Source organism: Pyricularia oryzae, chromosome 4 (genome assembly GCF_000002495.2).
Source record: "Pyricularia oryzae 70-15 chromosome 4, whole genome shotgun sequence".
NCBI lineage: Eukaryota > Fungi > Ascomycota > Sordariomycetes > Magnaporthales > Pyriculariaceae > Pyricularia > Pyricularia oryzae.
Window position 1 is genome coordinate 3,851,309 of NC_017851.1, and position 25,780 is coordinate 3,877,088.

The following is a 25,780-nucleotide window of genomic DNA, read 5'->3' on the forward strand; positions in this document are numbered from 1 at the left end:
GGTGGAGGAAGCCAGTGTTTTGCAGTTGCGATTCAAGGCCGATTACATGCGAATGCAGTGCCCAGAAGAGCGTCAGATCGACAGCTGTGGTTACAAGGTTGTCCCTGGACACAGGTCTATTGATGATCTTTGTTACAAAGTATATATTGACGTTGTTCACGCTGCTGGTAGATGATGCGGTGGCACTTGAACTTTGTACTGCAATAAAGGTGGCGGGAAGACGATGTATTGTCAAAACTGTATCTACAGATTAGGTAGTCTAGGGGGATTAAGGTCTAGATCTAGAACTAGTCCTGAGCTTGGTACCCTACTGGTATGTGGCCACAATCTCCAGCTGCTGGGCTCCGAGCCGCATGGGCTTTGTGTTTAAGTTAATACCGTACAAAAACAGCAGAGCATGCTCGACACATAGGTAAAAAGATAAGGACCCCAAAAATAATAGCTAAATAATTATAGATGAGGCACGAATATCTTTGTGATTAACATTAAGTGCAAGGAAGTTGTAAGATATTGCTGACATCCAGAAGTGTTTGGTCTGGATCAATTTTTTTTTTTTTTTTAGGTCGATAAAACCCATACCGCAACGAAAATGCTTCTTTCATCTTGGCATCTAAAATTGCAACATGTTGGTCTGCACTCTGCAGGGGATAGACGGAAAGCACAAGTCAGATCGATAAGTACTGTACCTGATTAGCATACCCCGACACCGCGCATGTAGATCCCTCTCATCATGAATATACTGAGTACCCAGATGAACAACTAAGGAACGAGTGCAACGGCGAGAGAGCAGTTTTAAAGCCATGCCATCGGTGGGAAATAATGTTTGGATCATAATAGCTGCTCGCCGAGTTCATCCTGCTGTAATGTAACTAGGCACGTGCAACCCATCAACGAATTGGTAGCGACCAAGAAGCTACAGTAGGCCGCTAGTTCAGCCCCTAACGTCCTAAGTCGGGTTTCAAAAAATTGCGTACCTTACCTTCAGCACAGTAGGGAGGTACCTAGGTACCTACCTACCCACCTAGGTGCGATGCATGTACCGGTAGACCAGCAAGACCAGGTAGGCTGGCCCAGATTGATTCGTTTTTAGCATATTCTGGTGATGGCATGAACGTGTTTGTCAAGACAATTTCCGTCAGGACGGATGATCATTCCATTCAACAGCAGCTTTCGCCGACGGGGGAAGACCAGTCACCCCTTGCCCCCTCGCGCCCCATATTCCAACAAAAAAAAACCTAGTACGACAACATCAGACAATGCCATCATCGGGCCAGCTGGGATTTTGCATCTTGCAGCGTGCAAATTCCAAAAAGCTCTCCTGAATTGCCCCACTCCATTGCATCCCCAGGACACCCTGCCAAGGAAAACCCCGACCGCCCGTCGGCAATTCGAGTCTAGAATGGGTTTTCTGGGCGGTAAAGCGGGCCAGGAGGTGAAATTCCCAGCTGCTTGCTTGCTGGGGTTGTTTTAGTGTGATGCATCTTCGATGCGTGCAAACTGCAAAGCCACCCGCGTTCGTCTCAAGAATAATCAAATCAATCACAACTCAATTTAGAGCCCCTCCTCACTCTACTCTACCCGGCCATCCCGCCTGCCCCCCAAAATATGCTCAACAGCTGATTCATGAGCAATACCATACCATGCCACTTGTCAAAGTAATGTTTTCTTTTCACCCGCCAGCCGCCTCTTTCTGGATATAACCCGGCCCGGTACGCTACCTTTTACTGGAACCGCCTGCAGTTGCCTGCTCTCCACCATTGTTGATTTACCAGCCATCGACTTTTTTTTTCCTCTCGTTCTACCGCTAGACAATACCCACCGTTCGTTGACCGTCGGTGCGCGCCCCCGACGACACTGGCTCTCAGCTAGCCAGATTTATTCTGCACGCACGCGCCACGACCCAAAAAAAGATAGCTTCCCTCCGCCGTTAGACGCAGGCGTAACCGGCACGTTTTAGCCAAACACATTCAAAAATTCGAGCGCCTCCGCTGTGACGCCGGCCTGGTCCCTCGACTTGACCGCCACGTTGTCGAGCATCCGCTTCAGCTCCGTCTTTATTCCCCCGGGTTTGCCTATAAGCGCGCAACTTGCGCCAATGCCGAGTACAGCCTGTCTCGCCTTTTCAATCTCATCCAGTTTAGACCAAGGCTTGAACTCTGTCCCGTCACCAACAACGGTGCAACTGCTGCCGACCTCTGGCCACTCTCGTGGCTCCCCCCCTGAAATCGCAAAAAGAACTTGTTTAGTGTCATGCTTGAAACCATGGTTGACGTGCAGACAGCCGCGCCTATGAAGAGCATTGGGGCCAAGTTGACGCTGGCCAGCAGCCAATCTCTGTCACGGTCTCAACCTTCAATGGCGATATCGTCCGACACTGCATCACGACTGCGCTCTCAGCTTGCTCTGGAAACATTCTCACCAGTGAACCAAAATGGATGCTTTGACTTTGACCGGGTTATCAGGTGTGGCTATCTTCAAAAGCGGACCAAGACGAGGGTAAGGCTCCTTTATTGCACCTGCACCAATTATCCTCTTGCGTGGGCCATTGGTTGTTTCACTGTGCCTACAATACTGATTGTACGAATCATAGTCTTGGAAAACCGTTTACGTTGTTATGAGGCCAAACACACTCTCGATATACAAATCAGATAAAGAAGACAAGCTTCGGAATAAAATATATCTCTCCGACCTGACAGCCGTCACGCTCCTCAAGGATCCAAAGCAGAAGCGCCACAACATGTTTGGACTTTTTTCCCCTTCCAAAAACATATATTTTCAAGCTCCCTCATCCAAGGATGCCCAGGACTGGGTTGAGGTGGTTCGCCAAGATGCTAGGATCGAGGAGGAGGAGGATGAGATTTTCCTTGCAAGTCCTATAGTCAGCCGAGAGTCCTACAGCATGACGATGTCCCCAACAGAGCAGGCGAAGACCATCGGGGCTCTGCTAGAGCGGGAGCGCATGATGGCAAGCTCGCCGGAGATTCAGGAACGCGCCATTGCCCGCAATGCCGTAGGCCGCCAGTATGCCCGCCGCAGCTCTCATCTTGGCGAATCTTCGGGTTTGTCGGGGAACGAGTTGGCATCCCACTCGGACCTGTCAGATATCGATGTGCCCAGCCGCTACATGGTTAAGTCGGCAGAGAGTGTTAATCAGCAATCCCCATCGAGCCCGCCAGACCGTCCGAACCTTGGCGGGAGGGTCGGAAGTAATGCCAGCGGCATTGCTCCAGAAAAGGACCCAGATCGCGTCATGTGGCAAGGGCAGCTGTGGTTCTTGCGCTCCAAGGGTGGCCTGAGACAGTGGAAAAAGTCATGGGCCGTTGTTCGACCCAGAAATTTGATTCTATACCGGGATTCGTCCGAATACTCGCCACACCTTGTTCTGCCACTGTCTTCTATACTCAACGTGGTCGACCTGGACCCTATCAGCAGGACAAAGAGGCACTGTCTCCAAATCATAACGGAAGAAAAACGCTTTCGCTTCTGTGCAGTCGACGAGGAGAGCCTGCTGCAGTGCCTCGGGGCGTTCAAAAGCTTGTTGGCAAGGAGGCGTGAGTTGGAGGCAAGAGCCGCCGCTGCGATATCTGTGCCCGAAATAACTACAGATTTGGCCACACCAGACAGGGTCACGAGACCGGATATCTACAGCACATCACCGCCAGCTTCGGCGACCACTACGACCACTACCACTGTCTCCATCAACCTTGCGGCTTGAGGGGCGAGCAAGAGACAAACGGGAAATTCCCCTGGGCTTCGGTGTTTTTAGATGGATTCCCAGAGCCAATAATTGGTTTTGGTAACGAGGACTATACTATCCCCGTCATCAAAGTTTGCGTGTATACTTTCTGCTTCCTGGCACATGCTGGCAGGCACTTAAATTTTGTTGGAATGATGTTGACGACTTATGATAGCGAGAGAGGAACGAATTATATCTTTTAATCAATATATTTGCTCTGTTAACCGGATTGAATTGGGCTTTGCGTTGAAAGTGCTAAAAGTTTCCAACAATTCGGAGGATTAGGTTCGGAGGAATTTCGAGGAACGTAGGTACTCCCCATTGTCCCCTTCTACAGAACGCACACTCCCATGGAAGGAATGGCAAAAGCATTGGTCACGAATACTTCAGAAATTTGAGGCCAAGAAGAGTCATTTCCTTGAAGAAAAACAAGACAACTATAACGACTCGCGAAACATCGGACAACTAGGTTGATATCTGCCCCCACTCACCTGATGGAAAATGGGACAGATACCCTAGCTGACCTTCTCGAAAAAAAAATCTGACATGCATTCGTCCCAATCTTTTCATGGAACGGAGGGTCGTTTTTCCCCTCCCCAGAGAAGTTATGCACACGGCAAGACGGGCATGCTGCGGACTATTCGATGGGCTATAACCAGAGCTTTGCCAAGCAAAGTAGCATGCTCCTACCGGTAATGGCGCGTGCTAAGAGAAGTTCCACATGCCGAATGACCTGACTAAATCGGTAAGCCAAGAGATGGTCGAATTTTCGCTCGCGGCCTTTAATGAACCAATGATGAAACGGGGACCCACGGTCGGGTGATAAAGTTTACTTTTCTCTCTCTCTCTCTTTACTACCGGTATGTATCCATCTCAGTTAGATACCAGATATTTTCACGACTTGGGCAGTGATTACTGATTCGATACAGCAAGCAGCTCGTAGGACGCAAATGACTACCGTACGTTCCAGTCACCCTCCCGCCAAGCCTCTTGGCTATACCGGACAATGTATGTTCGTATGTTTCTCCGTAGGTAGATAATTCCAGAAAGCACAAATAACAAGTCGTTGAGATGGTTCCTTGTCAATGGTGCAGCACAAGTGCCGGACGTTGCAGCCAATCGCTGTTAAGAACCAAGTGGCAAGCCACCTGCAATTCGGCTCTGGGACATATTACAACGTGTGTGGCTCATGGCGCTGGCCACTTTTATGCGGATTGCAAGGAGGCAAGAGGCAAAAGGGAAGGTCCAACAGCCAGAAAACTACGGTACTGCACGAGAAGAGCAAACAAGGATTAGGTGATCGGCCCGAAACAAGCCTAACATAATTACTGTCTGTACCTACTGCACAAACAAATACCCCCACATCTTTTTTTCTAGGGGGGTGGAGGGGGCAATGCCATTTCATTCGATGTTCAACTGCTGTACCGTCAAGTAGTCCCGTCTTGTCATTTGCCCCCTTTGATTGTTGGCGCTATGGAGCTGCCAATCATTCTGCTCGAGCACGAGTTACTGGAAGTCTCTCCTGGCAGGGGTCGTCTGCTTTTTCCTCCGGAACTTTTTGCTTGGCTTGCTTGGTTCGTTCGCAGCACATCATTACCCGCTTCCTTCAGCCCCCATCGGTACCTACATCTAATTACTTGATGTGAGGAGTTATACTGCACAAAGTACTAACAGTGCATACCCCTGACAGGATTGCCACTGCGGGTGGGTTCGTGCGTGCCAAAGTCACCCACTAGACTAGCCGCCGAAGGATGGCTGATATTCATGGAGGCCACCAGGAACACTGCCCCTCGTAGCCGTTCCTGTTCCTGGATTAATACCTGTCAGGTCTGGGCGTCATCCTTTCATATCTCCGGGAACCTAACTTTTTTTCAACCTACTCTTAGTACTGCAGCTATGATAACACGTTTGATAGATATTGACATTGCCAGTCCGCTAGCCGCCCTTTCCGTGCCCATTGGGTACAGAGGCCGTGCCATGGCGCAACGATGTAAAGAGATGTCATGTTGTTTTCGACTGTAAATATTTCTTTTTGCGTCTCCCTTTCCAGCTGCCTCCGTCTCATGACGTCCATGGGAAGTCTCGTCCCTGAACGGTTCCCGTCACCCTCTCCACGCCTCGAGTTCCTTTTGACTCCTGTCAGGTTGTCACCCACGCCTGGTGTGTGTGAACCCCCTCCTGACCAAGCAGCCTGGACGTTGTGCTGTTTTGTATTTAAATTCTCCTTCCCAGCCCCTGGCTTCTCGAAACTGAACGGGATATATATCCTTAGCTCGAACGCCATCACATGGACACCCTTGTTGCACTCTCGACCCTCGGGCTTGATAGTGATCTGTTTTAGCTGGAGCTTCTCAACAGCCTGTACCCGGTTCACATATGACAGCGGTTTGCACTGCTACTCCCTGACTTGACAGTATATCAACGTATACACCGTTCTTGAAAGGCTTGGTTGGGTTTTGGCCTCGTTGATCACAATACATCTCGAAACATGGCGCCGTTAACACGCGTATGCGCCGCGCTCCTCCTCGGCTTCGCGACGGTGGCTACCGCTCTTGATGCACCGCCGCTCCCCCTTAAGGCGTCAAGTCGATGGATCGTAAACGCCGAAAACAAGCGTGTCAAGCTCAAGTGCATCAACTGGGGCGGGCACATGGAGGTTAACATCCCTGAGGGCCTCCACAAGCAGCCTGTCGACTTCCTGGCCGAGTGGGTCGCCAACGCGGGCTTCAACTGCGTGCGCCTGACCTACTCGACCGACATGGCCCTCAACCCGGGCCTCATGGTCAGCGACTCCTTCCGTGCTGCGGCCCCGGCTGCGGGTGTGTCTGCGGAGAGCATGAGCGACATGTATAACACGGCCGTCAGCAAGAACCCCTGGCTCGAGTCGGCAAGCATCATCGACGCACACGCCAAGGTGGTGGATGCGCTCTGGAGCAAGGGCGTCATGACCATCCTGGACAACCACGTCAGCAGGGCCTCGTGGTGCTGCAACCTCGACGACGGCAACGGGTGGTGGGCCGAGGCGCCCGGTTACAACGATAATAACTCGAGGTTCTTCAAGACGAACGAGTGGCTCGCGGGCCTGCAGGCCATGGCGTCGTGGGCCCAGGGCCACAAGGGCGTCGTGGGCATGGGCGTGCGCAACGAGATCCGCGAGTTCCTCACTCAAGGCACTTTCAACGGCCGCCAGGACTGGTACGACCAGGTCTCGGCTGCCGCCCGTCTCATCCACAGCACGCACCCCGATGTGCTCATCCTCATCGGCGGGACGCTGTCGTCGACTGATTTGTCACACGTTCGGTCCCGTCCGCTCGATGTCTCGGAATGGTATGTAACACAGTAGCTTTGCGCTTCTTTTCTTTCCCTTTCGGTCTCTCTTTTCTTTCTCTTTTTTTTCTCCTATCTCACTTTTTTTTTCTCCACGATGGAATCTAGGCAATGAAACACTCAAACTAGAACCACCCAATTTCTACCTTATTGTGTCTGTATACGTACTGACTAGCTATACCCCCTCAAATAGGAAAGAAAAGCACGTCTGGGAGTGGCACGCCTATTCCTTCACGGTCAACTTCCACCCCATCATCAAGACGTGCTGGTATATGAGGCAGCTATACGGAGCCTTTGACGGCTTCCTCCTCGAGCAGGGTAAGTCTTACACGGGCCCGCTCATCCTGTCCGAATTTGGCTTCGACCAGAACTCGCCCGACAACTTCTACCTCGACTGCCTGCGCGACTACGTGGTCGGCAACGACGGCGACTGGGCCATCTGGGCGCTGCAAGGTAGCTACTACGCCCGCAACAAGCAAGCCGACTTCGACGAGTCCTTTGGCGTCCTCAACAGGGACTGGAGTGACTGGAGGAACAGCGATGTCAAGAATAAGCTTGGCAAGATGTGGGACACCACCCAAGGGCCGTAGGGTGGCCTGTTACGGTCGGTCTGTTTGGCACATGATCTTCTCTCGTTGGAATATCCTTTCCTTGCGTGCATATTTCCTTTTTAGGTTAGGATCGCTTTTGTGTTCTGTAGTCCATAATACCCCCACCCCTTGACTGTCGCTGGAAGTACTTTTCGCTTCTTAATATACAAAGGATACATACGGATATCTCTTGCATATGCCCTCAACATACCTGGCATTTTCACTCTGACCAAGCGTCGGATATAGCCCATCCATATCCAATTTGTTCAGAAAGAAATGACGTTTGAGGGAGCAGTGGGGGGCACCTCCGATCTCGGCAAATAGTCCTAGCTCACATCTCAAAGTAAGAACTGTCAAACTCGCCCATGTTGGTATTTCCTGCCTCGATCCACAGGTCGTCAAAGCTCGAGCCCCCGGCAGCGTCAGCGTCGGCAGAAGACAGCTCCGTGGGCCCGTCGAGCCGAAGTAGATCAGCAAGGACATCGACCTTGTTTGATGCATCGCCACCTTCACCCGTCGTATCCATAGGATCGCCGGTCGTGCCGGTGGTTGGTGGCGGTCCAGCGGCAGAGCCAGTTTCGTTGCCGCCCGCGAACTGGTCCGTCAGGAGGTTGTTGGTGGCGTCAGTGATGAAGCTGTCAAGATCAAAGTCGGTGTCCCCTCCTGGAGGGTTCGAGGATTCTGTGGCGCTGAGTGGGGGAGCAAGTGAGAACTGCATGTTTGTAAAGTTCAGCTGGGGAGCCGCCCCGGATGGAGGAGGTGGCGGCCCAGCACCAATGACCCCAGCGCCGTTTTGCAGGGTAGCAGGGTTGGTAAGGTCTATGATGCCGTCCAGAGGGTCTGCGGGCTGGGTCGGATTGGGCTGTGGTTTGGGTGGAGGAGCTGCAACCGGCGGAGGAGCAACCTTCTTCGCTGACTGTGGCGGTGGCACAGTGGCAGCCGCAGGTGGGGGTGTCGCCTTCGGTGCCGGCTTCACTGGGGCGGAGACAAGAGAGATTTTCTTGACTGGGGGAACAGGCGACGAGGTCTTGAGGGCTGGCGAGCCTGTCTTTACTGTCGCAACGCTTGCGTGTTTGATCCCTGGTGATTCCTTCTTGATGGCAGAAGCGTTGGCACCAGGCGCCGAGGCCGTCTTGACCATCGGCGGCGCCACTTTCTGAACAGGTGGTTTCCCCGGAACATTCAAGGCGGCTGGCGACGGCTTGGGTGGCGACTCGGTCTTCATTTTGACTGGGCCGGTCTGTGGCGTGTGCCCAACGCCCATGTTAGGGAACGGGGCACCACCGGCGGTCATCTTTGCAACGGGCGGTCGAGGGGCAGCATTAGGAGTGGCAGCTGCGACCGACGGCGGCTGCTTCAGTTGGAGTCGGGGCTGGGGCGGTACCGATGCTGGCGACGGTACGATGCCAAGCTGTGGAGGACCTGGTGGGAAAGGGGCCTCTGGAGCGGTACCCATGACCGGCTGAGACAGCATGACCGGCTCCGGGATCACGGCCTGGCGGCGTTTTGCCCGCATGAGATCCAAGTCACGCTGAAGGATTGCTTTTGCCTTCATAAGCTCGCTTTCCACGTCGTCAAGGACCGAGTTGAAGTTGTTATGCAGATCCTGTATCCGCTGGCCGTGCGAGACTGCCGGCACGGCTCGCGGTCCATCAATCCTACTTGACCTGATGGCCTTGGCAGTCTGGACTACCTATTGAGGGTGTACACAGCAATATGTCAGTATGTTAAGCATCATGCTGGGTGATATAACTGCCCCGAGTTCTGCCTACCACATCATTGACCATGCTCTCCAGTGCATCTAGGCGCTGGGGTGGTTTCTGGCTCGCCATGGCTGGTTTAGAAAATATGAATATTAGGGGGAAAAAAAGAAAAAAAATCGAGGGTTGTCTATGTACGGATGGCCATTGACAAGGAATGCGGCGTATTGTCGTATCTGAAACCTCAAAATGAGGGCATTCGTAAAATCGTCACTCGGCAGAGCTCCACCGGGCAGCAATTAAGCCTGCGACGACCGTTGGTTGGCCACGATGAGAATGTGACTGGTGCACTTCAATTCCTTCTACTTTATTTGGTGGGGCAAATCCTGACTTTGTCTGCTTTGTGATGGTGGTGAAGCTGCCTGGTCATGTTATGAGTGGCTGATATTGGATTCCATCTGTGACAGAAACTCAGTCACGGATGCTGCTGCTTTTCCTCTCTCGTTGCTGGGCAAACCACGCATTCGAGTCGCACCATGCACTGTAAAATACTGTATGGGGCTGTTTATCCTGCCGCTGGGACGTTAGCAACCTAGGTTAGCTCGACTGCGGAACCAAGTGATTGGTCAGGCGCTGCGCTTACTGGAGAGCTCTTTGACCCCAGATAATCCCAACTCAAAAGTACCTAGGTACATAGGTAGGTACCTGGTAGGTAGGTACCGAGGTAGGTATCAAAGTGATGCCCCACCTTATCTATCACCATCTTGACAGTACTTCGTATCATTCATCCCATGTGGTATTGCTGCCAGCCATCATCCCAGCTCTTGTTATTCTTGCCGGGGGTTTTTTTTTCTTCTTTTCACTGTTTTTTTCCCCCTTGGAACAGACGTCGGTGCAGACAAGGAAGTATTTTGTAAATGAATAAAGGGGAGATTGTACTTTCGAAGATTGGACAAGGTACGCATGTATTTAGGTAATGCATTTGACATTCACAGCACCTGCTCACGCTAACCAAATATTCAAATTTTTGACACTTTGACAAAGCAATCGCATTGGCGCCAAATTCAGCAAGCGATTTTCACAACAGAGTTTTTGCTAGAAGCCGTTGTCTTTCGACCTCACATTTCCCCGTCCATATAACATCTGTTATAGATCGGGAAGCTAGGTTTCGTCGTCAAGGAACATCCTCATAATGCTGCATTAATATTTTGAGCAGTTAGTTATTCCATTCAGGGGCGGTCATTTGTTCTGCATTTATTTGATGTTCGTATTATTATTGTGTTCCCCCACTTGATGGATACACCGATAAATTTCATGTCTGTGGCTGTTTGTCGGTAGGTACGCAGTATCTATCTTGCTGCAGACCCCTTGTACTCTGCCTAAAGCCTGCCTACATGCCAGGCGGCTCACGCTTTTCTGGAAAAGATACTCCCCCACGCTACCATTATCGGAGATGATCGCCACAAGTGGATGGCCAGCATCGTGCCGTGTACATACATACATATACATGGAAAAGAACATCTCAGTGAGGAGCCAAGGAGTGGAGACAGGGAGGCTCTCAAGCTTAATTGATTGCGCACGAGGTAGTTGGCAACCGAACGTTAGCCAGGTAGCCAATCGTGCCATGTTGTTGCCTGTACAGTTATACAGTATGTACCATCATCCCACCCCGTTCTACCGCAGCCCTTCTCATCTATCCTACCTGTCCGATTTCTTCGGTCCCGCATTTTTTCCTCTTCTCTCTTCTCTTCTATCTGCTGTCTTCACCATTTGAGAAATCAAGTCACGGATCGGATCGGTTGCTGTTGAGACGCCTTGGGAGGATATTTCCTTTTCCTTTAACGTCGTCTTTCCTCATTCCTCTCCGTAGTACTATTGTCTCCAAGTCTTCCTTGTCCGCGCTCTGCTGCGTTTCTTGTTGTCCATTGGCTAAGTGGATTTATTCGTCAACCTATTCTGGACGCTCTACTGCTCCCCTATCTTTTTCGCCTTGCCCTCTCTCTATCCACCCTTACATTGATTACATCTACTATCTATCGTAGGCGTCCTGTCCAATCCGTCTCATAAAAATCTCGTCTAGTCTTGTTTTTCTAGCTCCGGTTCTGACATCGGGGTACGTATTTCTTCTGTTCGCGCCAGCGCCAGTTGAAAAGAGCTACGGTAAGTAATACTGGCATACCTACCTTACCTTGCTACCCACCGAAACTGAACAGGATCCGGGGTTTCTCTACGTAAGATATCAGAACCGCTCCACATGGCATTGTTTCCTAATGCGCTTGCTCCTCCCAGGCCTTGTCCCTGTCGCCCCCTGTGCGCACAAGCCACCCACCACCGTGGAGATTTTGAACAAGTTTGAGCCTTGTCGCCTTACGAAATCTGTTTGGTGCCTGACGACTTTTGTCGCCAACAACGGTCGCGGAACCACTTTGACGCCACTCCCGTGCGAGATACATATCATACTTCATTTGTGCGAATCCTCGCCGAACACGTTTACTGGCGCGCCAGAGTTTCCCCTCCTTTTGCACCCCGGAAAGCGTGTCGGCATCGAATTTCTTTTGTCATTGTTCTTTTTGTTCTTCACTTGCGTGTTGCAGAAGCCAATCAACTTTTTTTTTTAGCTCGATTTCTGTCACGGCCAAAGCTCCTTCCTCCACAACTTAGCGTCCGCCCTTCGCCCCTTCCCCTCCCGTCGTCGATATCGGCCTCTTGGGTCCTCTTGACTGATTACTTCAATCACTCGGATCGAAAATCGTCAATCGACCCTTCCCCCTCCCAACCTCACGATGACTGACAACGGAGCTCCTGCCCCGGGCACTCAGCTGCCTCCCCCGCCCCAGGCCAATGCTGGTGCGCCGGGCTTCGACAACCCGCAGAACGGTCAATCCGGTCCCATGGCCCCTCCGCCTCTGCACATTCCCCAGAACACCAACCCGATCCCGACCGCCATTACATCGCCCATGGGAGGTGGGGACCAGAGTGCTCTGATGTCTCCGGGTGGTACCTTCACCCGACGCACTGCGCCTGAGCCTAACAAGCGCGCGCTCTACGTCGGTGGCCTGGACGCTCGGGTCACTGAGGACGTGCTGCGCCAGATCTTTGAGACGACCGGCCATGTGCAGAACGTCAAGATCATCCCGGACAAGAACGTAAGTTTGCCAGCGTAGCTGCTCATCTGTGCTTGCGAGAGGCAATATCAATTTGTGCAGACACGTGGCTGACTCAATCCCCCCATTATCCACAGGCCAAGGGCTACAACTACGGTTTCGTCGAGTATGATGACCCTGGAGCGGCTGATCGTGCCATGCAGACCTTGAACGGCAGGAGAGTTCACCAGTCTGTAAGTAAATATTTTCTTCAAGCTGTTGTGCCTGGGTGCCGTGCCGCCGAAGCTAGGTACCTAGCTAGGTAGCTCCCTAAGCACCTGGCTAAAGTAAAACGAGACTACCTTGCATGTCTGACAATTTACCACTAACGCTGGCGTTAGGAAATCCGAGTCAATTGGGCCTACCAGGCCGCCACCAGCGCAACCAAGGAGGACACGTCCAACCACTTCCATATCTTCGTCGGTGATCTCTCCAATGAGGTCAATGACGAAGTCCTTACGCAGGCCTTCTCCGTATTTGGCTCTGTGTCCGAGGCGCGTGTGATGTGGGACATGAAAACCGGCCGATCCCGTGGTTATGGCTTCGTCGCATTCCGCGACCGCTCCGATGCCGAGAAGGCACTCAGCTCCATGGATGGCGAGTGGCTCGGTTCCCGTGCCATCCGCTGCAACTGGGCAAACCAGAAGGGTCAACCCTCGATTGCGCAGCAGCAGGCCATGTCGGCCGTGGGAATGACCCCCACGACGCCGTTCGGTCACCACCACTTTCCCACTCACGGAATGCAGAGCTACGAGATGGTTGTCAACCAGACGCCCGCCTACCAGACCACCTGCTACGTCGGAAACCTCACCCCGTACACCACCGCCAATGACGTGGTTCCGTTGTTCCAGAACTTTGGCTACGTGGTTGAGTCTCGATTCCAAGCGGATCGTGGTTTCGCTTTCATCAAGATGGATAGCCACGAGAACGCCGCTCAGGCCATCTGCGGCCTCAACGGGTACAACGTGAACGGACGGCCTCTCAAGTGCAGCGTACGGTCTACACCTCATAATTATTGCGTGAATATACAACTGTTTTCATGGATTATTGACTAACATTTGTATGACCAATTCTTTAGTGGGGTAAAGATAAGAACTCGACCAACCCTCAGGGCAACTTCGACCCTTCGCAAGCCTTCAGCCCTCAGAGTGCCGGAGGCCCTGGCTTCCCTGGAACTCCCTCGACCTACTTCCCGCAGTACGGCGGTAAGTTGACGGTTGCGACTCCATAAAATAAAGCCGATTCGAACCAAATGCTAACATTTAATCCTTTCAGGCCAATTCAGCGGCCCCCAGGGCAACTTTGGCCCCAACTCGGCGCAGTCTCCCGCAGGCTTCCAACAGCCTATGCCATTCAGCAACCCGCCCAGCGCAGGCGGCTATGGTCGCGGACAGCAGGCACCAAATGCTCAGTGGTCGTCACCGCAGGGCCAGCCTCAGAACTTCAACAACAACGGCTTCTCGGGCTACCAAGGCTAACCATCTCGTTGTTGTCCTAAGCCCAAGCGTCTTGTATCCCATATCCGCCATGTGAACCCGAAGGGGTTCATGTGAACGGCACAGGTTTGCTCGTGGATAAATCGCATGGGAGAGATAAAACGAGGCCAAAAAAACAAAACGTCTGTGCTCGCAGTGAAGCGTCTTGTTTTCGCTTGACTGCAATATTTTATGTTCTAGGAGCACTTGTTCTTACTCTCGACTGGAAGCTTTTCTGATTTTTCGTTTACTTTTCCGATGCTCTTGTGGTTTACAAAATGGATGGGATGGTCTTTTCTTCCCCGGTTTCAATGGCTCGTGTTTCCTAACGAGTCCCCAGATGTCTCTCTGTTCTCTTCCTCTCGTTGTCGTCGATTTCTCCTCTATGCTGGTATGTTATGCGAGGCATTTACAATATCCTGAGTTTTGGCCCTTTGTAGTATTGCACGCATTGTCACCCTTTGACGAGGGAAAAAGTTTTCGTTCGATTTGATTTCCTTGCTGGATACCACCTCGAGCATAGTGGACTGCGTTCTTCGACTTCCTCCTTTTCGACTCTTATGACTTACGAATTTTTGCTACTTCCTGCAAACCATGTCCTTAATATTCGTGTCTTGCCACATATTTGGCCACCGGTTCTAAACATTGATAACCCTTTCTTTTCTTTCGCATTATTACGGATGGGACGATCTTTGATTTCTATTTGTCTTTAGTGTCCCAAAAAAGATGGGCTTTGTGTTTTAATCCATCTGGGCCTAACTGGCCGGGGATGATCTATGGTGGAAGTAGACAGACTGCTACAACAAAAAAAAAAAGGCGCCGCCCGATCCAACGAATTTAAAAAGCCAGCTTGGTTGAATTTATGCAAGTATAAAGCCATAGAGAAGTTTTGCTAGAATGGCGTTTTGGTTGCGCTCACATCATACCACGGCGTGCGTTTGATTTTGATATGGCCGCAGCTTAAGTAGGTAGGTAGGTTCTTTATAGCTCTTGAACTTGTCATTTTCACGGAGTCGCCTGGCGATACGGAGTTACGGATAGGGGTTAGGGGGTTTGGGGCATCATGGGCTTGCCTGCCCACAAACTAAATACGCTCGGATCACTACTACTTGGGAAAACTACTGTAAGTGGGCGAGTGGCCTGGCAAACCTAATGATGCGAGCCGTGGTGGGTGTCCCATTGGGTAACCTGGTCGTAGCTCCTCCTTCTGTACGTCATCGGGACAGAGAAAGCCATTTGGCGAGAAATAAGCCACACTCTTACAAGCTGCGCACTGAATAAACGTTTAACATATTCCTCCGGACTTGGATGCGTTTCTCAAAAAAAAAAAAAAAAAAAAAACAATCAAGCTTCATGGATGCGTTCTCAGACTCAGGCGCGATTCTCGGCCTTGATTTGTGCTCATGGGCTTGGGTGATTGATTGTCAGGCCGCGAATGCCCAAAGGCTTGGAGGGGGACTGTTCACGCACTGTGGCCATGTTTGGCCATGAAGCAATCTCAAGCGAGATGGCAAAGAAGAGATGGACGGCCGAAGACAGAAAGGGGGGGGGTCACTAAAAAAAGGACAAAATTTAATCCGCATTTGAGGATTCCAGAAACTACATTCGCATGCGATGACAGGAAATCTTGCTGTTACTTTTTGTTATCGTACATCAATACTGTAGATACCTACCTTACCTACCTAGGTACCTACCTACCTACCTAGGCAGGTAGGCAGGTAGGTAGGGTAGCGAGTACCCTGCCTACAAGGAGGCGTCAAAAATAGCTGCACGCTTTCTGTGATCAATTGATTACCTGCAGGCGGGCTTGGGCGTCCTCCGTAGCGTGGCTGCATCCCCCTCAAAAGCATGCCAGGTAGCTTGGGCTCCCACTTTGTCGAGGCAGCCCACCTCTCAGTATTGCGCACTGTCCATCAACCAGTCAACCAGTCAGTCAATCAGTCAGTCAAGTGTCTGCCCAGATTACCGCAGCCCAGTTGCAAGCTTTCGAAACCTTCCCGTTCTGATCTTTGTGATTTTTTTTGCCTTTTTCCTCCGTAGGTCCCAGCGACGCTTGTGCAGCAGCTTCGTGCATCGGGCGTCCGCACCGCAACACCCGTCGAATTTTCCAAGAGGATAGTTTCTGGCCTAAGGCGTTGCTGGTGCTGACGGTAGTCTGTCTGGTCTGTTCACCATGGAACAGTGGCAGTCACCATACTCGGACGCTGCTGGCGCGTCTCGACGTTACAACAGCAGCGCCAGCAACAGCAACAGCAACAGCAACAGCGTCGGCCAGGGCCACAACCATTTGTCGCGGGACTTCAATGGTCAGCAACAGCAGCACCTGAATCAACAACAAAACCAACACCACCAACACCACCATCAACAACAGCAGCAACAGCACCACACGCCACAGCCGCCAATCGCATTCAAGTACGATCAGTACCCGAGCTCGCAACAGTCGCAGATTTACCATCAGCAACAACAGCAGCATCACCACAACCAGCAGCAACAGCAACAGCAGCCGCACCAACAACAACACCATCATCACATCCCGAGTCTCAATACCGCCACATCGCCAATTGCCACGCCGCAGATAAGAGACGGCAACGGCGACGTCGCCATGTCGGACGCTCACGATCAATACTCTGGAATGAAGTATCCAATGCGGCCCCACCACCAAGCCCACCTCAGTGCCGGCGCCCGTCCCTCGAACCTGCACTCCCCCCAAGAGTCGTCGGCTGCCGCTCAAAGGTATTCGCCCATGGAGGTCATGTCGCCTACGTCGCCGTACTCCCCTTACACGCCAAAGTCATCGTCGGCTGGCGGCGGTAGCCACTTCTCCAGCTTGCCCCCGCAGCAGCGTCAGTCGCCTACGCGTGGTGCTTCCGACTACGGAAACTCCCTGCACAGCCCGTACCCTCCTCAGAGTCCATACTACCCGAGTCGTCAGTCATCCCAGTCCCAGGGTCACTCTCAATCGGGCTCGCAGCAACTGCCGCCAATTTCGTCGCACACGGGCGCCTATGATGGCTTCTCCCTATCTGCAACCACCCCGACGACCGAGGCGCTCTATCCCCCGGACCCCAAGTCGCCGAGGCGTGTCATGCCCCCGCCCACATATTCTGCCCCTCAGCCCGTTCCTGAGCTCAAAAAGCTGCGGGCCTTGTCGGATCTGCGACCCAAAGTCAGCGCGCAACCACCTTTCCGGCGAGCCAACCCCGAGGGTGGGTTTATAAGCGTACGTATATCCCCGATCTCCCATTGCGCGACCAAAAGTTCACAGCTAACCCTCACAAATCAATCTTGCAGCCCCTGCAAGCTTTGACTGTTCACCTGCCTGCAACGTACAGGATTTGCAACCCCAGCTTCAAGTACGAGTCCTCTCGCAACCCGCGTCGGGTTCTTACCAAGCCTAGCAAGGGTACCAAGAACGACGGGTATGATAACGAGGACAGCGATTACATCCTCTACGTCAATGATATCCTCGGATCTGAGGAAGCTGGACACAAGTACGTTACGCAGGGATCTTCAGCAAGAATGAAATAAACGCTGATAAGTAAACATCAACCTATAGGAACCGATATCTGATCTTAGACGTGTTGGGCCAAGGAACTTTCGGCCAGGTGGTAAAGTGTCAGAATCTGAAGACGCAGGAGGTTGTAGCTGTGAAAGTGATCAAAAACCGCACCGCCTATTTCAACCAGTCCATGATGGAGGTCTCAGTACTCGATCTGGTAAGATATCGACACCAGTAACGGCGTTTTAAAAAGCACGGCTGCATACGTGTGCTAACTGTCAACGTCGTACAGCTCAACACAAAACTCGACAAGAACGACGATCACCATCTCCTGCGATTAAAAGACACATTCATTCATAGACAGCATCTTTGCCTAGTGTTTGAGCTACTGAGTGTGAATCTTTATGAGCTAATCAAGCAAAACCAGTTCAGAGGCCTTAGTACGACACTTGTTCGTGTCTTTGCACAGCAACTACTCAACGGCCTTGCACTTCTCAACAAGGCGCGACTGATACATTGCGATCTCAAGCCCGAGAATATTTTGCTGAAGAATCTCGAGAGCCCAATAATCAAGATTATCGACTTCGGCTCGGCATGCGATGAACGGCAAACAGTCTACACTTACATCCAGTCACGATTCTACCGGTCTCCCGAGGTCCTCTTGGGGCTGCCGTACTCGTCTGCCATCGACATGTGGTCGCTTGGTTGTATTGTGGTGGAGCTGTTTCTTGGTCTGCCGCTCTTCCCTGGATCATCCGAATACAACCAGGTATCTAGGATCGTTGAGATGCTGGGCAACCCGCCCAACTGGATGCTCGAAATGGGCAAGCAGTCTGGGGAGTTCTTCGAGAAACGACAGGACGAGTTCGGGAGGCGAACATACCAGCTGAAGAGCATGGAGCAGTACTCAAAAGAGCACGGCACGAAGGAACAACCCAGCAAAAAATACTTCCAGGCCAACACTCTGCCGGAAATTATCAAAACATACCCGATGCCACGGAAGAACATGAAGCAGAGCGAGATTGACAGAGGTATAGTTCCCAATTCATGATGGCCCCGCTACGAATATCTAGCTGATTGCATCCTACTCCCCGCAGAAATGAACAACAGGATTGCGTTCATTGACTTTGTCAGGGGGCTGTTGACCATCAATCCCTTGGAAAGGTGGTCTCCTCAACAAGCAAAGCTTCATCCTTTCATCACTCAGCAGAAGTACACAGGGCCCTTTGTTCCGCCCATGAACCTCAAGTCAAGCTCCCTCAACCGATCCCCGGCACCTGGAACCCAACAGCAACAACAGGCTGAGGCTCTTAGCAAGCAGCGAGCCCAAGCCGCACAGGCACAAGCCAATTCCGCGGTTCAAGGAGCATATGCATCAATGGCTTCGCCGGCGCAGTATCAGCACCAACCTGGTCACCCGCCGTCAGCTCCACCAGTGTATGCCAACAATTCTGTTTACGCTGCGGGCGGCAGTCATGCACCACCAGCGCCTCCACCGTACGCGACCTCGCAGGGTGCGTACGGACAGATGTCGCAGTCTCAGCCGCCGGCGCAGATGCCTCCAGCCAACTACGCAGGTGTTCCGCCCCAACAGGGACAGCAGCAGCAGCAGCACCAGTCTCAGAATAACATGTATGCTCAGCAGAGGTCCCGCCCGCGAGCGTCTACCATGGAGCAACATCACCAGAGCGGTATTCCTGCGGCGATCCAAAGGGTGGCCAGCCACCTGGATCCCAGCCAGCCAATTCGACTACAGCCCAGCCCAGCATACTACCCCCCTCCCTCCGATAGCGGTGCTCTTATGGACAACACTCCTGGCCGTATGGGCCCTAACAGAAGAGGTAGTCGTGCGCAACCAGGAGGTCGCGGCAACAACAAGGACTTTATCCGCAATCTAGAGGAGCGCACACTCGAAGAAGGTTTTATGAGCAGTTCTCAGCAAGGCTCTTGGAATTGAGTCTGAAAAAGGCTGCCTTATATTGGCGGCCGATGGAGTCGATTGTCGTTTTCTTTTGCTTCGGCAATCCGCGAGTGTCATTCCACTGACATGACGACATCATTCGTCGACTGGCAAGCGTTTTACGCGATATATGGACAGCCACGGTTCTCACTGACATCGAAGCCCTTGACGAATTTTGTTGGACACGTTGTCACTTAGGGCAACTTGCCCCAAGTGGGCTGATATCGCACCTGCTCTCCCTTGGCATGTGACGCGAACGAAGAATTGCATGTTGCTGGGTATTCACCAGTGCGCCTTAGCTGAAGATGGCAACAGGAGGGAGAGCGAGATGTGCCGGAAGACGAGCCGTCAGCAGCGTCGCCGACGAGCGCCATACAATATACACTAGGGCAGGCAGCAGCGATGTGAAGGGCTAGTCAGCCGTTCTCTCGCTCTCGAACCTAGCACCTTCAGATGTTTAGGGGCGTTAGGATAGGGAAATTAGGCAAAACTCTTGAGATTGTGTCTAGTCCCTTTGTTTTCTGCTCTCTTTGTACACAGGCTTTGTACCTTCCAGTCTCAGACCCAAGGTTCTTCGCGGGAGTGGGATAGGCCCATTGTACGGAGCCTACATGCGGACAGTTTTGGGGGATGAATACAAGGGAGGCGATGTGAGCGATTTGAAGAGTCCAATTTCGCTCGTCGGCATGGGTCCTGGTTAAGATGTCACGACTGTTGCAGAAAAGCTCACCTGGGTTGACGGAGGCATGTCTGAGGCAGGGTTGATTTGAAGGGTGGATTCAACTTGGGTTGATACATCGAAGGACAAGTTAGGTGTTTTTCTTCCTGTTTTTCTTTGCTCTTTTTCTTTCGGCTCATGAGACGATTGGCCGGCCCATCTTGCCCCTGCTTTGTCGGTTCAACGAAGCTTTATATCTATATCTTTTCCTTCAATTTTGTAAGAGTAGTAAGGTGCTTGGATCACGGTATGTGAAAATGCATCAAAAGCAAACATGTCATGTTCCTTGAAACTTGGCCCGCTGGTCCGCGAGGACGCGGGGATAAAAGCGATACGTGCAAAAGCTATTGATTGAGGTTGTTGGCTGGGAGTGGCAACGTCGGACAAGGGATTTCCATGCTTTTTGATGGTTATGTCTTCCATATTCCAAGTAATTAATACCAATGGATTATCATAACGCCAACCGCCATGTTGGTACCATGGCAAATGGCGGATCTGTCCATAATGGCCAGAAATCTTTTGAGATAGTTCATCATTAGAATGATGAGCCACAGAGGCGGCGTCATCGATTCAGTATGGCAATTTTGGTATTTCTATCTGGCTTGGTTTTCAAGATGCTCTACGCACATATTTCAGGTACCGTGGATAACCCCCAAAAAGCGAAAAATTAGAGAAGCGAAAGACCTTTCTAATACTACTGTCTAAGGTTTGACCCGCCCTTTCGACCTGAAAGAGGAGGCTTCCAACTAACTATTAGTTCTAGTACCAAGATGTATCCCGGCGAGGTGAAAACCCAGTGCGGTAGGCACGGTGCGAATCGTTGTCATAGTAAGACTGATTACCGTTGCCGCTATAATCCGCTTCATAATGGTTGCGTCTGTTGTCGTTATGGTATCGCGAACGCTGCGTTGGTGGAGTACCGCGAGGTGGGCTCGGCGCATGCTGCTGCGAGTGGCCGTCCCACTGTGCCCTCTCGTCTAAGCCTGCATCCGAAGGGACAGGCGAATTCTGCGTCTCCTGGACGAGACTACGTGCCTCCGAGCGTGAGTCGTATTGCGTATGGTCTGGCTGGCCGGATATTTTTGATCCGCGCCACCAGGGGAAAAGTTCAGGTTCTTCCTAACGGCCCGAGCCCTTTCCTCGACCGCGATTGTTACCCCTTGAGCCCCCACGGCCGCCATTACCATCCCGAGGCAGCAAAGAGTCGCTGTAGAGCTTCCTCTCGCTTCCAGCACCACCGTCGACATCCATCCCGGTATCGTAGTCGACGCCCGAGAAGCCGTGTGAACCATCTATGATGTTTCCGCTCCCGTTCCAGAGAGGCTGGTGCCTGGAGACGATTGGCTGCGTGACGGCACCGCCACCAACTTTAGGGTATACCCTCAAGAGACGGCCGTCAGCCATCTGGTTGTTGAACTGATCAATCACACGTTGGGCGCCGTTGGGGTCCTCAAACACTATCTCGGCGATGATGATGGGACTCGTCTTCAACAAACGACAGCTCGTGACGATGCCGCCGCATGGGGTAAAGGCACTCTCGATGTCGGCGGCTGTCGTGCCTGGCGCAAAGTTCTGGGCCATGACGATTGGTGGGCCAGCGAGGCCGCGTATGGAAATGCCGCTGTTCCTGACGGTGGCCTGCTGCTGGGCTGGCGCTTTTGCTTGATCCCTGGAGAGAGCGTGTGATAGCTTCGAGGCGCGCTGTTGCTGCTGTTGTTGCTGCTGCTGCTGCTGCTGGCGCTTGGTGCCCTTGGGAACGGCCGGTCCGCCTCCGGGGATGGATATGCGACTGGCTAGTGAACCCCCGGCCGGTTTCGCAGCGTCGGCGGAGGAGCCATGCAGATCATGGAACCAGATACCATTGACGTCGCCGGGCTTGACTGCTCCGGAAGATGCGCGGTTCTAAAAGGATGGGTGCCGGACACGAGAAGGCTGGGTTAGCCTCAGCGAGCCATCCGGGATGGGGGGGGGGGGGCGGGGGGGGGGGGGGGGCGCATGGTGAACAGCGGAAGTCAAGCCCTACCTTTTTCACTCCTACGCGGCTAGCAAGGGAGCCGGCGGCTGCAGAGGGCGAAGACAAGCCTGAGCCTTTGCCTGGGGCGCTGGATCGCCTGTCACGACTGAATATCCTGGCCGCGAGAGCCTCCTTCTGCTTGCGGTTTCGATCTGAGTCTCCCGGGCGCAGGAAACAAAGATAATGGCGTCGCGTTAGTGTCGCCGTTGCGACGATTTAAAATTGACAACAGCTACCTTGACAAGGTTGGGTAGGCAGGTATCTTAGGTAGGCAACAAATGGCTTTCGGGGAGGTTTCTCGTACCGGCGTGGATGATCTTTTCGAAGTCGGTCGCGTGCTTTTTCGACATCTTGATTTCTTTTCCCTTGAGCACTTGGATCAATTGGTTTGTGGATGCGATAATGGTGCTGTTCAACACAAAGTTTTGGATGTGTATTTTGATGTCAATGATGAGGAAGGACGACGCGGTTAACAATTCAATCCCTTCTCTTGCAGATGTAGGAAGTAAAGTACTACGCGTGTTATCGGGAGTGTTAAAGATGACAGGGGCAGAGGGGGTTAGGGTTGTGCTCGGCCAATATCCGGGTTTTATTGTAGTTAATTGGGTACCTAGCATCTAGGTACCTAGGTACGTAGGTGGTATATTGGTGGTAAGGGTAAAAATCAATCCCCCTGTACAGTGTCCGCTAGTGTGGGCTTTGTGGGCTTTGCCGACTTTGGTAATACTTTTGAGCAAAAAAAATAATTTAGGTACTTAACAGTTCCCGCGAACAGTTAAGTTAACAAAGGCCCACGCATACATATACGGCGACAAGGGTGGTTTTTTTCGCCCGTCACCATAGTAGTAGACACTTAGGCTTGCTAGGCTTGCTATGTATCCACTTCCACGTCGCCAGTATGACAACAAAAACCGGGGTAAGCTGTGAACTGTAAACTGTTTGACTGTTGATCAACCGTAAAGCAATTCTGAGCCGGCTTTCTAATTATCGATTCACTTGCAATTGGACTTGCGATTCGTGCATAGTTTGGACTTAAAATGTGTAAAACTTTTCTGCAGCAGATTTACCAAGTGTGCTGCCCTCGGGATATTTTAAACCTTTATATTTTCCCTGCAATCATTCATTGAGTGAAAAGAGAGTTTCCGATGCGTGCTAGATACTCTATGTACCCGGATTGTGTAGTGTAAGGTACCTACCTACCTACTCAGGTAGGTAACCACTCAGCGCCACTGTAGCACGAGATTCGACGGACTATTCTAGAACTAACTGTTACTCACAGACAAGATGGGTTCGTTATTATAGTACAAGCTCTAGTCTGCTTTCTATTTGAAATGCTACATTTTTGTACACAAAAGACTCGCACAAAGGTGGCCGCTGCCCTTAAGAGTCTAAGAATTTCAGCTCGGCCGCAGCATCGTTTCTCCAGTCATACTCATCAACCTGACGGTACTTTTCCCTGTCATAGCGGTACTCGCTATCCCGCTTAGGTGGGAGTTTAGGCTCGAGGTGGTCACGGCCCTCGTAGACCGACTCGACGAAGTTTTGCATCTTGACGCGGAAATCCTTGATCCATTTCAACTCCTTCTGATCCGAGACCAGTTTCTGGTTCATGATCTTGTCAGCAACTGATATCATGCGCCGCGCCGTGGCGGCCAGCTCCCTAAACTCGTTGTATTGGATCGCGGCCTGTCCCTTCAGAGGGCCCTCTGGCACCCGGTAGTGTGTCAGATTGTTGGTGGCCTTCATCAACGGACCCTGAAGAAAGTGTAAAGCATGCGCGTAATGCTTTCCGAGCTCGATCTGCGACTTTTGCACGTCGCCTTTCTCCTCCATGACCCTGAAACGATGGTGATTTCCTATAACTGCTTGCAGATAGTAGCGCATCGTTATGGCGTCTACAACGTCTAGCGTCCGGATGGCGTATGACATAATCTTATCCGCGTTGGCCGTGGCAGAGTCGTTCAGGTTGTCCCTTATACAAGTCGCCAAGGCGATGTGCACAGTGGTGGGCCTGAGATACTGCGGAGGCATCCGTGTTATGTATTTGGAGGCATTGCCGCTGGCTTTACCAATCCATAGGGTCCTGAGAAGTCGGAACCAGTTCTCGCTGTCGGGTATCACTCCGTGTTCCCGGACGAATATATCCCAGTATCTCACAGCAAGGGAGGTCTCCCTGGTGGTCCCCAGAGATTCCAGAAGTAGAGACAACGTGTTTCTACCTGGTGTGGCAAATCCCATGCCTGATCTTGGGCGGGTCTTTACGACAGCCGACTTACCCTCGGTGGGCTGCTGTGGTGCCGGCAGAGCCGCCTTGTCAAGCCTAGGAATGTTCATGGCTTGCTCGATGAGAGCGAGTATCTCGCTGTTGGCTGCACGATCACCAGTCTTGAGAATCCTGCCCATGGCGCAGACAAGCTCTTCATCCATTATGAGCTTGCCAGATCTCCATAGCTTCACAATCTCCTCCCATATAGCCTTTGCCCGCTGGATAGAGACCACAATCTCCATGCGTCTGGCATCTTCTCGCTCATTCTTTTTGAGGCCCTTCAATTCAGGTTTCCTGTCCGAGGGTGCCGTCCTGACACGGATGGAGTTCAGTATAGTGGTGTACGTGAGGTTGTCGGCCTTCCTGTCGCCCTCGGCGGTTTGCAAAACGCTGAACAACGCCTCCTGGTCTCCGGCGCGCGAGCAGACCTTGAGAACAGCGTTGAGGTGTGTCGTGTTGGGCTTGAGCCTCTCGCTGCGTAGTAGTGTGTGATAAAGTTTAACCGCCTCGCCGACTGCAAGTTTCGGGTGTTCCGAGGCGGCGCAGCCGTCAAACATGATGGTGTATGTCTGCGCATTGGGTGTCTGTCCGCGCTTCTTGGCCTATGCCGAGCCAACCATGTAGCATGTTAGCAATCAGGCGAACTGGTGATACCCCGTTCCAGATAGAGAAGGACAAGTCTCGATTGGATTAGCTAACCTCGTTATAAAGCTTGATTGCCGCATTCAACCGCTGTTTTTCGAAAAGGTGGCTTATAAGGTGGTTCCAAGAGACCATATAGTCTCGGTCTGCCCTGGAGATTTTGCGCACAAGGTGAAGGGCCTCGTCAAACGCATCCCTTTGCAGGGTGGTCGAGACATGCTTAGCGATCTTGAAGCGATCATCGCCAAGAAACTCCAAGTGCCTGCGCACAGCATAGTCAAGGCTTTTGCTATCTGGAACTTTGCGACTGGAGCCCTCTTTAAGCCCGCCAAGGGAGTCTGTATCTGGCGAATTTTTGATGGCTCTGGTGATATCTTGGGTTCGGGAAGAGCTTGTTACAGCAGAGTTTGCGACGCCTGAATTTCGCATCTGCGACCCCGAAGAGCTGCCAACTCCAGCGCGACTGCTCGAGAGGTAGCTGGCAGACCTGATGCTGAGGACTGAGCGGCAGGCACCCCTTGCGCAAGCCCTACAAATTGTCATGTCTGCGACACAAGTATCAATCAGCCCCTACTTTGCTTGAAGGTCGCGATCAGGATAGATAGATAAAGTAGTCAGGTAATTAATTACCATGCAATGGGATGGATCCCTATTAGTTCTAGACCACCTTACCTAACCTAACCTATATACGTACGTAGTACGTAATTGCT

General features: G+C 52.0%; 8 protein-coding genes across 8 annotated transcripts; 5 read left to right on the plus strand and 3 right to left on the minus strand.

The window, feature by feature from the left end:
* The first annotated feature begins 1,389 nt into the window (after positions 1-1,389).
* On the plus strand, positions 1,390-3,965 carry MGG_06403 (uncharacterized protein). The gene is made up of 2 exons (XM_003717118.1): positions 1,390-2,496; positions 2,591-3,965. Exons 1-2 carry the CDS (start codon positions 2,251-2,253, stop codon positions 3,713-3,715), a joined length of 1,371 nt encoding a protein of 456 aa, XP_003717166.1. The 5' UTR covers positions 1,390-2,250; the 3' UTR covers positions 3,716-3,965.
* A 1,157-nt stretch (positions 3,966-5,122) lies between these two features.
* Positions 5,123-5,534, plus strand: MGG_17185 (uncharacterized protein; the record flags this gene model as incomplete). Its single annotated transcript, XM_003717119.1, has 3 exons — positions 5,123-5,310; positions 5,427-5,444; positions 5,515-5,534. Coding segments are annotated over 3 exons (226 nt in total), but the record flags the coding sequence as incomplete, so codon positions are not given.
* Positions 5,535-6,224: 690 nt separating this feature from the next.
* On the plus strand, positions 6,225-7,653 carry MGG_06402 (cellulase; the record flags this gene model as incomplete). The annotated part of the gene is made up of 2 exons (XM_003717120.1): positions 6,225-7,063; positions 7,257-7,653. The coding sequence occupies 2 exons, from the start codon at positions 6,225-6,227 to the stop codon at positions 7,651-7,653; spliced, it is 1,236 nt and encodes a 411-aa protein (XP_003717168.1).
* MGG_06401 (uncharacterized protein) lies at positions 6,948-9,880 on the minus strand. The gene is made up of 2 exons (XM_003717121.1): positions 9,426-9,880; positions 6,948-9,346 (listed from the first exon to the last, which is right to left on the minus strand). The coding sequence occupies exons 1-2, from the start codon at positions 9,483-9,485 to the stop codon at positions 7,985-7,987; spliced, it is 1,422 nt and encodes a 473-aa protein (XP_003717169.1). The 5' UTR covers positions 9,486-9,880; the 3' UTR covers positions 6,948-7,984.
* A 1,196-nt stretch (positions 9,881-11,076) lies between these two features.
* On the plus strand, positions 11,077-14,883 carry MGG_06400 (nuclear and cytoplasmic polyadenylated RNA-binding protein pub1). Its single transcript, XM_003717122.1, has 6 exons — positions 11,077-11,513; positions 11,643-12,499; positions 12,595-12,690; positions 12,838-13,488; positions 13,575-13,701; positions 13,772-14,883. The coding sequence occupies exons 2-6, from the start codon at positions 12,137-12,139 to the stop codon at positions 13,972-13,974; spliced, it is 1,440 nt and encodes a 479-aa protein (XP_003717170.1). The 5' UTR covers positions 11,077-11,513; positions 11,643-12,136; the 3' UTR covers positions 13,975-14,883.
* A 1,036-nt stretch (positions 14,884-15,919) lies between these two features.
* On the plus strand, positions 15,920-20,728 carry MGG_06399 (CMGC/DYRK/YAK protein kinase). The gene is made up of 5 exons (XM_003717123.1): positions 15,920-17,191; positions 17,263-17,462; positions 17,528-17,687; positions 17,763-18,501; positions 18,568-20,728. Exons 1-5 carry the CDS (start codon positions 16,145-16,147, stop codon positions 19,425-19,427), a joined length of 3,006 nt encoding a protein of 1,001 aa, XP_003717171.1. The 5' UTR covers positions 15,920-16,144; the 3' UTR covers positions 19,428-20,728.
* MGG_12843 (uncharacterized protein) lies at positions 20,646-22,675 on the minus strand. The gene is made up of 3 exons (XM_003717124.1): positions 22,467-22,675; positions 22,172-22,314; positions 20,646-22,050 (listed from the first exon to the last, which is right to left on the minus strand). The coding sequence occupies exons 1-3, from the start codon at positions 22,510-22,512 to the stop codon at positions 21,268-21,270; spliced, it is 972 nt and encodes a 323-aa protein (XP_003717172.1). The 5' UTR covers positions 22,513-22,675; the 3' UTR covers positions 20,646-21,267.
* Positions 22,676-23,263: 588 nt separating this feature from the next.
* Positions 23,264-25,780, minus strand: MGG_06398 (uncharacterized protein). Its single transcript, XM_003717125.1, has 2 exons — positions 25,128-25,780; positions 23,264-25,030 (listed from the first exon to the last, which is right to left on the minus strand). The coding sequence occupies exons 1-2, from the start codon at positions 25,611-25,613 to the stop codon at positions 23,543-23,545; spliced, it is 1,974 nt and encodes a 657-aa protein (XP_003717173.1). The 5' UTR covers positions 25,614-25,780; the 3' UTR covers positions 23,264-23,542.